The sequence below is a fragment of the Panthera uncia genome, assembly GCF_023721935.1.
Source record: "Panthera uncia isolate 11264 chromosome B3 unlocalized genomic scaffold, Puncia_PCG_1.0 HiC_scaffold_1, whole genome shotgun sequence".
Taxonomy (NCBI): Eukaryota; Metazoa; Chordata; class Mammalia; order Carnivora; family Felidae; genus Panthera; species Panthera uncia.
This window is the reverse complement of record NW_026057582.1, coordinates 10,382,346-10,395,739: the sequence shown is the minus strand read 5'-3', so window position 1 is coordinate 10,395,739 and position 13,394 is coordinate 10,382,346. Positions and strand designations below refer to the sequence as shown.

The 13,394-nt window shown below is 38.7% G+C and overlaps 1 protein-coding gene across 1 annotated transcript in view; it reads left to right on the top strand.

Annotated features, from left to right (window-relative positions):
• Positions 1–13,394, top strand: part of UNC79 (unc-79 homolog, NALCN channel complex subunit) — a 220,239-nt gene that overhangs the window by 83,664 nt on the left and 123,181 nt on the right. The window contains 6 exon segments of the mRNA XM_049612255.1: positions 1,338–1,528; positions 2,099–2,222; positions 4,191–4,331; positions 6,446–6,667; positions 8,753–8,980; positions 13,126–13,267. Of these exon segments, the coding sequence (XP_049468212.1) occupies positions 1,338–1,528; positions 2,099–2,222; positions 4,191–4,331; positions 6,446–6,667; positions 8,753–8,980; positions 13,126–13,267 (1,048 nt within the window).

Here is a 13,394-nt window from a genome sequence, read left to right as displayed (position 1 = left end):
TCTTGATTTTGCTCATGTCATGATCTCATGGTTCGTGAGTTTGAGTCCCGCGTTGGGATCTGCCTTCAGCTCTTGGAGCCTGCTTGAAATTGTCTTCCTCTCTCTGCCCACCCCCAAAATAAATAAACTTTAAAACAACAACAACAAGAAAAAACCCCGTGGGCCTCTGAGTGTATGTAACAACAGTGACAGTCCCAGAAATGTAGTCACTTCCTGCAAATTTCTAATCAATCATCTAGAATTTTGGAAATAGGATACCAAATAGATATTTGAGCTTTAAATAGAATTGATTTAATTGTTTTCAATAACTTAGAAGTCTAGGAATAATAATTAAATGTTTAAAATTGGATTCATTTAAAATAAGGTAGTTTCCAACGATTCTTGTATTATATGGTAAAGATTCAGGACCAGTTGAGCTGTTGTTACTTTGACATACATAATAAGAATATAAGGTCTTTATCTAAAATTGGAATTATAAGGGCACCTGGGTGGCTCAGTCAGTGAAGCGTCTGAATTCGGCTCAGGTCACGATCTCACAGTTTGTGGGTTTGAGTCCTGTGTGGGGCTCTGTATTGACAGCTCAGAGCCTGGAGCCTGCTTCAGATTCTGTGTCTCCTCCTCTGTCTCTCTGCCCCTTCCACACTTGCACTCAGTCTCTCTCTCTCTTTCAAAAAATAAACATTAAAAAATAAATAAATGACATTGGAATTATGAACAGAACCTGAATTTAATTCGATATAATTTTTTTTGCACTAGAAAATTAATATACTATCTTAGTAAAAAACACGTTTGTTTTTTTTTTAATTAATGAATTCATCCATCCTTAGAACATTTTTAGGAGAAAAATTGTGGCATAATATAGCACAGGGAAGAATAGCACTCTCTGCCACTTTATTTTCCATACTGAAAAATATTAAATGCAAAGTGTACAGTAGTAGAAATCTATATTCCTCTGAAGCACAGGTGTAACTGCACGTATTTGTAATGGGTTTGTGAAACTTTAGAAATAATAATGCTCCAATTGTGTGCTCATCCTGTTAGGAATAAATCTTTGGAATTTTAATTCATGTGTGAGATTCAGACTGCAGTAGAATAGTTGAAATCCAGTCTGTGATTAATATTTGGACCTATTTGTAAGTATGGGGTTTTTTTGTAATTAATGTATCCTGATGGTTTATAGATTCTTACATATCTCACTGGGAAGATACTTGGCCCGCAATTCAGATGTAATGGATTTCGGTCTTCCTCTGTATCCATCTCCTTTAGGAAGTCCTTAGAGTATAACCTTAACAGGTGCATTTTGTTCTTTTCCCCTATGGCTGTGGAAATGCCATCAGGTTGGTGGTTACTGGGATAAATCCTGCAGCACGGTGACTCAGTTGAAGGAAGGTCTCAACCGAATCCTCTGCCTGATCCCCTACAATGTGATCAGTCAGTCTGTGTGGGAGTGTATTATGCCCGAGTGGCTGGAAGCCATCAGAACAGAAGTCCCAGATAACCAGTTAAAAGAATTCAGGGAAGTATTAAGGTGGGTAAGTAGTTTAATGAAGCCACCACAATTATAATGATGTCTGACATTTATTGAGCATGTAATGTGTGCCAGGAACGGTGTTAAGTATTTTATATAATCTTGTTTACTTTTTAACAACCCTATAGAGAAATCTGAAGGTGCAAAATGAAGCAGTTGCAATAAACTGTGCTAAGATGACCTGGAATTGTCGAGAAAAAATTTGGTTCTGGTGGAATAATAGATACACCATATTGTTTGTTTATTTTCAAATATAATTATGATTTGAATAAAGTGGGGAGAATGCAAGGGGATAATGTTTTTAGATGCTGGGGAGCAACTCTAATTCCTTAGAAATGCAATTCTTTCTGTTAAGCCTGATATGAGTATAAACACTAATGTTATTAACAACAGTATGAATTCTTTATTCTAATGAAATAAACTATTATAGTAAAATGAAACATGATAATAATATTTGGAACACAGCCCAATCTAAAGTGTTTGGCTCCCCAAATAAGGTACAGTTAAAAAATGCAACTCAACCCTGATATGTGCCCATTGGTCATTTACTTTTGTTGCTCTGCTTTCCAGCAAAATGTTTGACATTGAGCTCTGTCCTCTACCTTTTTCATTGGAAGAAATGTTTGGCTTTATTAGTTGTCGGTTCACAGGATACCCTTCCTCTGTGCAGGAACAAGCTTTACTGTGGCTTCATGTGAGTAAATGGTACTTTTAATCATTTGGGGCAATAGTTCTTAGCCTGGGAATTTAGATCCCTGGGTAGAGGAGCGGGGAGTTATTGCAGAGTCTATAAATTTGCATGTTTGCTGAGGGTAGTCTATAGACTAATAACTCCTTGCATAGGTAAATAACTATATGTCGTATATATGTGTCTATCATTATGGTTAGTAGAGTACAGATTTATGCAATACTATTACTGAATTCATAATAGCTTTTGGTCCTTATGTATTTTTCCATCAATAGATTCTAAAAGTATAATAGGCTGTCTTGTGGGGTTCTTTTAAATCTTTTGATATTAAATAGGTGCTTTACTTGGGAAGGTTGAGAGCTGCTGCCTTAGGGAGTAGCATGAGCTGCTGGAATGCCTTTCTCCCCGGTCTGCACTTGTAACTCCAGCTTATCCTTAAAGCCCAACTCAAAAATGATCTCATCTATGAAGTTTTCTTCACACCCCCATTTTCTCTTTGGAATTCACTATTCCTTCCCCCAGTACTCATACAGGCTCCTTGTGTAAATTTTATTCAGCCTAATATTTAGTTCATTTTTGTCTCTTCTCCTGATTGCAAATGCATGGAGTGCAGGGACCAGGCAGGGCTTTTCTCATTTCGAAATCATATCTCCCTTCATCCTTTCCTCTCAACATCTGGCACATGCCTTGTATTTATTTGATGAATGTTCTTAAAAATTCATTAAATTGAGTTGAATGTCTGTCAGAAAGTTTGGCTAGTTTCAAAAAAGGAGGCCAGAGTCAATGTTTAGATTCGCTATGGGTGCAGATACGTTGCTGTATCACAGAAGGATGAATTTTCAAGTCATGAAGATGCCTTTCTGGGTTCTAAACTGAGGAACAATATTTTTCACAACTGAGAAAAAGTAAAGGGACCATTTTTAAAAAAGTACCTTTTGGACCCAGAATTGTAACATTTCATCCCCAAGCAGATCTCAGCAAGGTTATCTCTCATTTTAGGAAAGCCAGTCCTTCTACAGATGGCTAGGTGTTATTACTCAGTTACATGCCCTTTAGGCTGAGTTCTGTAGGGGTGAGCAGAAAGGGCTCTAAACTTCTGTCCTCAGCATGGCTAGAGCAATTACAGCTGCATGTTTTATGGACTGGGCTTTCCCAGAGTTCTGGTTTGAAGACAGGGTTCTGCAACTGAAGGAGGTTTTAAACCTCTGGTCTAACATTTGGGGAACAGAGTGAACAGTATAGTGATTGGAGCCGACTCATTTATTAATTAATTGTGGAAACATTTATAGAGTTCCTCTGTGCCAGGCATCGTAATTGGCACTGATGAAAATGAGATAAGAGATGGTCCTGTCCTCACACTTCCTTAAAGCTTCAGGGAACTCACAGCGGGAGAGACAGTATCAAACAGTCAAATATAATGAAAAGTAATCATTGCTCTAATAAATGTATGTACAAAGTTCTAAGGAAGCAGAGAAGAGGGATGAATTAATTCTGTCTGAAGGAAAGATGCATCTATTTCCAAAAATTCATTACAGATAAAGTCACTTGACTTTGGCAAAGGGTACCTGAGCTTGTATCAGAAAGCAAGGTCAGATGGCGCAGTCAGATCAGAGGGAGGATGGACTGGAGGAAGATCGCACACAGGTTACACTAGTCCAGGAGGAAGATGATGAGTAAGGCACTAGCAGTGCTATGGAAAAGAGGAGACAATGTCAAGAGATGCTTAGAAGTTTTAATAGAAATAACATGGCAGTTTATGGGTTGCGGGGAGTGGGGAAGATAGAAGGTCCAATAATAACTTTGAGTTTTTACTATGAAAAATTGAGGTTGGCTGTGCTGATAGAATATATGTAAGGCTAAGTATCCTTATGTTCAGTAGTTCACTTTGGGAAAAAAATGTTAAATGCAGTTTTTTTTTTTTTTTTTGAGTTTTAAAGTTTATATTTTGGGGGGATATATGCCTTTTTTCCCCAGGTATTATCGGAGTTAGACATCATGGTTCCACTTCAACTATTGATAAGTATGTTTTCTGATGGAGTTAATTCTGTTAAAGAACTGGCAAATCAAAGAAAATCAAGAGTCAGTGAACTGGCAGGGAACCTTGCAGCTCGAAGGGTAATTATTGCCACAACTGTTTTTGTCTTACTTGTTAAGATTTTGTCAATTATACCAGGTCTAAAAGTAGCATCATAGTAAAATTCTCTAAAAATGCTTTTTCATCCCATCTCACTCTGTTAATCTTTTAAGCACATTAAATAATAGAAAAGATTGATCTAAGATATGTTCTGTATAATCTACAGTCAATAAATTATTGAGTTTTCATTTTCCTTTGAGTTTTCTCCTGCACATACCTATTAGCTATCTCTCATCCTTGATGAAAGCAAAAAGAGTAGCTTTGAGGTATTCTTTTTTTTTGTTTGTTTCTTTTGGTCTCCTGGTGAATAAGAATTCTTTACCAGTTGTTAGGCAGATCAGTGCTTCACTTTGGGGATGAGGAGTTTGGGTGTTTTGTTCTATCATGTTTTGAGAAGATGTGGTCATCTGATGGTTACTGTGAGTGATGCTGTCACTGTGGACCAACTGAGCCCATTTTGGGGGGGCCCCTTTTTACTTCTGTGAATGAGAAAAGTCAGCATAGTCTAGTCCGAGGTGTAGGAAAACTATTGGGAATTTCTGATAATATTTTTGTGGAGGACATGATAGAGCTTCTGTTGGTGTGCTGACATTCCTAGACCAGGATCAGTTCTGGAGAGGTTCACTCTCAATGTGATGGTAGGCAGGGACTGTTCGCAACTTTCCCTTGTCAGCCTCTCCATACCACTTTTTCTTACTGTCATTCTACCTGATATCTAGGGACTAGAAAATATATCAGAATCATGGGATTATAGTTTGTATTCAGTGCTCTCTTTTGATTTTTAATCATCATTACTTTTCTTGTCTGCCTCATAAGAACCAGCTGGCAAACATTTTTATGTTGTTTCTTTCTTCTGTAACCTTTAATATTACATAACTTAATTGGTGCCTTATACTGTGCAATATATTCACAGTGAACCATAGCACAGAACTGTGTGAGGCAGTTGGAGAAGAGCTCATTGTCCTCATTTTATAAATACTTAGCCTGAGGTTCAGTGAGTTGAGGTGATTTGCCGTAGACAACACTATCAATATCCAGATATTCTGACTCTTGGTGGGGTACTCTTTTTCTTTAGTTTAAATATTGTGTTCAAGGAACTCTCTGGTTATTATATCTTTAAGAGAGAAAATATGATTTCAGAGTGATATACAGGTATGTCAGTCAGGGTCCTGGTACAGAATTTATCCTAGATGGTTCAAATGAAGGGACTTTCATGGAGACTTTGCCTATAGAGTTATGGGGAAAGTTAAGGGAGCAATAAGGGTTGGTTGAGGCACCTAGACATCAGCAACAGCTCAGTAGGAAGCCATTAGACCCCTAAGGCTGAAGGAACAAGGAAAAGAGTTCCTGGAGCCCATTGAGCGCTGAAATTTTAAGGAAGGGCTGGCTGGAAGAGTAGTGGAGAGATTGCCAGAGATGTAGCATCAAAGCAGGCAGAGGGTGGGAGATACACGTCTACCTCTCTCTCCATCAGCTTCAGGGCTTCTGCTGGTATCTCCCACTGATTGACCCCAACTGGAAGCCAGCTTGCAAGAAAGCTGGGAAAGACTCCATCCTTGGCATCCTTGGGCATAGAGCAGGGCAGAAGAGGGCAGTGAGGGGCTTGGGTAGGCAAATGGAGAATAATCAGTACAACCAGTACAACAATTTGACATATATTGTTTTCCCATGATAGTTTGATAATTGTACTATCCAGATGCCATTCTTCTTTAATCAGTCATGTTAAACTGAGATTTTGTGCTCATGATTCTCAAACTGATCTTGCAATATCTGGTTATGGTTTTAGGTTGATGCAAACAATTTACTTTAATTGGAAATGTGTGATGGGATGAACAATATAATGGCAAAGACAGCTGCCTTCATTCTTCAGGGTGCTGATGTTTCATTCACCTGACAGTCACAAAGTTTAGATGATTTTATTTCTTGTTTTTATATTTTGAGAAGATCCATAATACTTGAAAGTACTAATGCTATTGACTAAGGAAGGAAATCAGTGTGACAGCTGGAAATACCTTCCATGAGTCTCCAGATATTTTATATAAGCCATTTTAGCTTCTGTGAGTTCACTTATGTGTGTTGATGTTCTTTCTTCTAGGTGAGTGTTGCCTCTGATCCTGGCCGACGAGTTCAGCACAATATGCTGAGTCCATTTCATAGTCCTTTTCAGAGTCCATTTCGGAGTCCTATGCGTAGTCCATTTCGTAGCCCTTTCAAGAATTTTGGACATCCAGGAGGAAGGACTATTGACTTTGATTGTGAAGATGATGAAATGAATCTAAATTGTTTCATCCTCATGTTTGATCTTCTCCTGAAGCAGGTAGCTGAAGCATGAGCTTCCTTTAGTTCAGAGGTGAAGAATAAGGGAAAGCATTGTATAGTGATTCTTGCTATGTGTTTGACATCTTCATACTTGCTGAAATGATGCAACATCACTCAAGACATTTTGCAAACTCCTTTTGGGATTCCCTAGAGTCTGAAAAATACTTGTATGAATATCTGCAATAATGTTGACATGTGAGAATGCATATGAATTTTAGAAACACTCTAGCATCATTAGATGCTGTTGAACATAGATCTGTTGAACATAGTTCTGTTGAACAAATTTGGGGAACTGAGTCATGCTATTGTTAGAAAGAGCAAGGTACAACTCTATAGTGATGGGCTGATTTAAATATATTCTAGAAATTGATTTTTGAAGGTAATTTTAAAAGACAAGTTTAAAAGTCTGGTCGGGAGAACATTTCTTTGTAACTTTTTATTTTGAAATAATTTCAGGCTTGCAGAAAAGTTGCAAGGATAGCACAAAGAATTCCCAAATACTCCTTCCCCAGATTCTCCAGATGTTAACACTTACCACATTTATTTCTGTTGCTCTTAATCTGTATATGTATGTATGAATTGTAGAATTTTTAAAATAAACCACTTGAGGGTGAATTGCAAATATGGTGCCCCTTTATCCTTAAATACTTCTGAGTGTATTTCCTAAAAAATAAGGACATTCTCTTATATAACCAAGTACAAAATAAGGAAATCAATCAAAATTAGGAAATTAATATTGTTATAATACTATTATCTATTATCTGACCCACAGAAACTAATCATTTTTTAAATTGATATAATGATTATATCTCTATAGCAAAAGAAAAAAAATTTTTTTTGATGTAGGACACAACCCAGCATCACTTTGTTGCAAATATTTGTCCTGTCTCATTAGTCTTTGTTAATCCAGAGCAGTTCTTCAGTCTTTGTTCATCTTCCATTTTCTTGATTTTTGAAGAGTACAGTCCAGTTATTTTAGAATGTTCCTCAATTTGAGCTTGTCTGATGTTTCTTTATGAATCTATTTGGGTTAAGCATTTTTTGGCAGTAACACTACTAGTGTGATTTTATATCCTTTTCAGTGCATTATATCAGGAGGCAGGTGACATGATAATGTTGCCTTACCTGGTGGTGGTAACTTGGGAAGGTGATTTCTGCCAAATTTCTCTACTCCAAAGCCACTATTTCCCCCTTTGTAATTAACAAGTAACTTGCAGGCTGAGATTTCCTGTTTCTCATCAGACTTTTACCTAATAGTTTTAGCATCCAGGGCTGATTCATGCCTGGATTAATTATTACTATTATAGTTACCGAATGATAATTTTCTAATTTTATCATTTCTTTTAATTTATTAGCTGGCATTCTACTGAGGAAACAGTTTCTCTTCTCTCCCATTTCTATGTTTATTTGTTTTTTTATCTGCATGTACACATGAATTCTTATTTCATTCAGTGAGTTAAAATCTGTTACTATGATTATTCATTTTGGTGTTCATATTGTCCTGTATTTGACCAGTGGGAGTCCCTTTAGACTGGCTCCTGTGTTCTATTGACATATCCCAGTCATTCCTTGAACACTTCCTCAATTTCTGGCATAACAAGATGTTCCAGGGTCATTTTATGTTTTCCTCGCCCCAACCTTGAAATCAGCCATTTCTTCAAGGAGCCCTGGTTCCTCTTAGTGGATAATGGATAAATGGTATTTAGAAACCAAGATCTGGACGTTAGGTGAGGAGCAGCATTTTTTTTAATGTGTAAAATCTCACAAAGTGATGTTTAAAAAACAACTTTTTAAAATGTCCTACGTGATTTTAAAAATAATTCCCATTGTTTGTCTTGTGTTTAGAGTCTTTTTAGAAGAATCCATGGAAAGCAATATATATTCATGGTCTATAATTCTTATCATCTTTAAATAACTTAATATTTTTGTTAGTAAATTTTATCCCCATTTAGTATGCCAGTGGAATATTGGACAAAAGGACCAAATTCCTTCTTCTTTTTTCTCTTTCTTTCTTTCCTTTTTTCTTTCTTTCTTTCTTTTTTGTTTTTTGGTTTTTTTTGGCCTTTATTTTGATGTCTTTCAGATGGAGTTACAAGATGATGGGATTACGATGGGTTTAGAGCACAGTTTATCAAAGGACATTATTTCCATTATAAACAATGTCTTCCAAGCTCCCTGGGGGGGCTCCCACACCTGCCAGAAGGAAGAAAAGGCAATTGAGTGTAACTTATGTCAGTCTAGTATTCTCTGCTATCAGCTTGCTTGTGAACTCTTGGAGAGACTGGCTCCTAAAGAAGAAAGCCGGCTGGTGGTAAGAAGTTAAAAAAATGAGGTTGCCCTTGTCTGATAGTGATAATGCCTGTAAAAGCATGTATAATGGTGTCTTCTTCCAATATTACATTATGCTCTATGCTGAGTTATATGTGAGACTGTGGTAAAAGAGAAATTTTCCTGTTCCTTCCACCAACTTATGCTCGTGGAAAGGGATATGAGCTGGAGCTATATCATACAGAATTCTTGAGTCTTGAGTTAGTGTTGTGGAGCATCCATTCATACAATTTTCATAAATACAAAGCATTACTGGTATTCGAGAAATAACTTTTATCACAAAGTTCAGATAACAGTGAAAATATAAAATATACATATCAAATATCGAGGACATAGATTGGATATGGGTATTGAGAATTCCTAGGTAACCCTGGTTTGGAAAACCCATTGACTTCATCAACAACTGATAAAGGCTTTGCTTCATTTCCTACTTTCCAAGAAAACTGTTTCAATAGGAAACAACTAACATATGCCATTCATTAGCTACTCCATACATTAGTTATTTACTGTTTAGCCAGTTTTCATTTAAGACACACACATCACCAAAATACCCTCACACCATCAAAGGTAGATGGATCTGTATTATTCGGGCCTTTGTTTACTTTCTTCTCTTTTTCTTCCTTTCCACTAATATTTATCTAAGTAGAAAGAGACTTCTTAAAAAAATCTTTTTGAGGTGTAACGTACATACAGTAAATTTTTTCTACAGTTTTTAAATACCTTTCCACCTACTGAACTCATTTGTCCTATGTGTTGCAAAATAACATCCCTGTAGTATGGTCTTTCAACATTGTCATTGGGTACTTAACCAAAAAAAAAAGTCACAGTTCTAGATGATGTGAAAACAAATTAAAATTGGACATCTGGGTGGCTCAGTCGGTTAAGTGTCTGACTCTTGATTTCAGCTCAGGCCATGATCTCATGGTTCATGAGTTCAAGCCCCACATCAGGTTCCATGCTGACAGTCCTTTTCTTTCTGCCCCTCCCCTTCTTGTGCTCTCTCTCACTCTTTCTCTCAAAAATAAATAAACTTAAAAAAAAAAACCCAAATTAAAATCAAGAAGCTTAGAGTCTAATCAAGGAGATGTTTAAATAAATGAAAAACCGTTAGACACAGTGATTAGTGTGCTGGGTGAGGTCTGAACAAGGGGACTGTGGGGGCAGACAAGGGTCAGCATATCCAGCCTGGAGGTATGGTAGGAAGGAGAGAGCTCCTGGGTTCATATCTGAAAGGAGTGGAGTTAATGAAAGGAAGGTGGTAGGAGAGAAGGACTTTTGAGACCCAGAAAACTCTCTGTTTTAATGATACAGAAGAAAGCAGGGAATGATACATTCGGGAAACTGCAAGCAGTTCAGTGTTGCTGGAGCAGTGAGCAGAATGGGAAAGTAGTGAATGAAAGCTGAGTCAGGCAAGATGGACTCGGTCTTATTTTCACATTCATTAAGGGCTCTGCCTGCCAAACTAAGAAGTTTGAATTTTGTCTTGGTGAATGGGGGACTGCTGAAGAATTTAATCAGGGTGGTGATACAATGTGATGAATCTGAGAAATTCATTCTGCCATTGGAGAAGAGGGATTGGAGGATTTGGGCCCTGGGGACAGGCATCTAGTCAGAAGGTTAATGTGGTCACTCAGGGAGGAAATGGGCAAGTCTGAATTAAAGCGATGGTGGTGGGGATAAGAGAAGGGGCAGGCCTGGTGGATTTTTAGGAAAGAGAATCATCAGTGCTGATTTAGTTGGCATTGAGGTATGCAAAAGTTGAAGACAAACCCATGTTTTCTGGCTTGGGAACTGATAATGTTGCCGTTTACTGGTGTACAAGTGATCTTTTTGACAGGAGTGGGCATGACCCGGGCACATTCAGACATGGTGGATTGGGATGCCTTCAGATATCCTGGTGAGGTTGTCATGACCAGCGGGTATGTGGATCTGGTTTTAGGAAGAAGGTCAGAAGTAGATGAAAGTTTGGAGCCGCCAGCATATTATGTTGGGATGCATAGAATGAGAAAAGAGCCTCGCTAGCATTCTGGGAAGTACCAACTGTTTAGAGGGAAAACAGGAGAACTGATGACCAGAAACAATTTGAGAAGGTGCCAGAGACACAGGGGAAGAGCCAGGGGAGAACAAGAACTCCAAAACCAAGGTAGGAGGCAGTTTTAGAAAAAAAGGAATAGTCGCTCACATGAAGAGAAAAGAGGAAAAATAAAGGATTGAATGTGCCCGGGGATTTTGAGATTGAGGGTCCTCTATGCCCTTGGGGATGGGAGTAACCATGGATTCCAGTAGTGTGTGTTTAAGAACAGAATCAGCTGAGGGTGTGGCTGCATGAAGTACAGACTTCTCTTTCAGGGAGGGAATGAAAGGGTGAAGGTGATGGAGGCAGATGTCCCGAGCCCTACCCTGTCCCCAGCAGGCTGTCTCTACTGTGTCCATTTTCCCAGCACCATCCCAGGAAGCGAGGAATAAGCAGAAGTGTGGAGGAACTGAGCCATCCAAATAATCTCCCATGTGCATGATGCTTTTGACATTTGTCATGTGCTGGAAGTAACAGATTTGGAGGTGAACCCAAAGGATTCTGTTCTCTCTCAAAGTTTTATGGGAGAGATGCCCATCAATAAAAGAGGGCGGTGCCCTAGAATGCATGGTCTTCACTGTGCATGTCAGCCCCCTTCGCTCTTTAGTTCTCTTCCTGGGACAGGCAGGGGATAAAAGGGCGATGATGTGACATGGGGGCTAGCAGGAGGCTTAAGCTAGTATTCAAGATGGACAACACCAGTCCCTGCCACACAGCAGGATGATTCCAGACACGTGGGTAATGTTGAGGAGTCAGTAAATAGCAGGAAACTCTTTACCATATCGAATTTCATGCAACTCACTTTATAGTTTGATTTAGTATCTTGCTCATGGGTGACCTAGGACAGGTTTAGCCTTAACAAAATTGTGAAGTTGGCAGAGATATTCTTCAGGGCCCTCCCAGCCATTGTGCTCATTTTCTTGTGGGTGTCCTAGCACTTCATCCGTCTTGATCTCCTCACTTTGAGCTGGCTGTCAAATAATTCTCGAGAAAATGTGTAGTGGTTCAAGTGTTACCAAAATAGTATGATTTTAAAAGAGGATATTTGAAGTGGGACTTGAAGGAAAGAAGAAGGCTGGTAGAAGGATAATTGGAGATGGATGTTTTAAGTGGCAGCCATAGGAGTGCTCTCTCTCACTTAATCTTTCCAATTTCACCTGTATTAGTAGCTTGTTTTATACATATATATTATATATGACATGTATTATCTATAAATATATTGTGTTCAGGATATTCACATAGCTGTGCAGCCAATCTCCAGAACTTTTTCATCTCGCATGACTTAACTTCTATATCCCCTAAACAGTAGTTCCCTGTCGTCCCCCTTCCTCTTAGTCCCTGGAAACCACCATTGTATTTTTCTGCGTCTCTGGATTTGACTTACTGTAGAGACCTCATATATCTAGAACCATGCGATAACTGTCCTTTTCATGATTAGCTTATTTCACCTAGCACAGTGTCCTAAAGGTTCATTCATGTTGTAGCATGTGTCAGACTTCCTTCCTTTTTAAGGCTGACTAATGTTTCACTGTATGTATATAACACATTTTGTCTATCTGTTCATCTGTTGATGAACACTTGGGTTGCCATACCTAACTCTCTTTAACTCACATGTTATAGCAATTTCTTGCTCCTAAAAATTTGGCTTCTCTGGACAACCAGTGTTTGTGTCTTAATATACTGCTGTGAGCCCTTTATTATTCCCTGCTAATTAAGTCCTATTATTGAACAAAATGTGCATGGATTGGAATCACTTGGTGAGTGAGACAGGCTCATAGGGAAAGCCGACCTAGGCCGATTTAGCAATGTTTTTGAGATTTTTCCATATTTATTTCAAGGGAATGAACATGTTTTGGTAACAGCTGACCCAAATCTCCTTTAATTAGTATGGAAAGAAACTCACATTTCTTCTGAGGCAGGTGCATTTGCCCTTTGGGGCTCAGTACAGGGCTGGGACACAGCTGGCACTCAGTCGATCTTTATTGAACTTAGCGAAACCATTCATTACCTCCCCAACAGGCTGCTCACCTGGCTGCTTGTCGTATCTGTTTCAGGAGCCCACAGACAGCCTTGAGGACAGCCTCCTTTCTTCCAGACCAGAGTTTATTATAGGCCCTGAAGGTGAGGAGGAGGAGAATCCAGCAACCAAGCATGGGGAAAACCCAGGCAGTCGCGCCGAGTCCACGGAGCATGCTGGTAGGTGAACTCTGGCATATCCCAGTTTGCACAGGCCTAACGTTCAGAGCCCTGGTTTTTTAGATTACTGTCGACTTGGGCAAGTTCAGGCTTGGTGTCCCTAGTGGAGACTGGTGCAAATGAACCA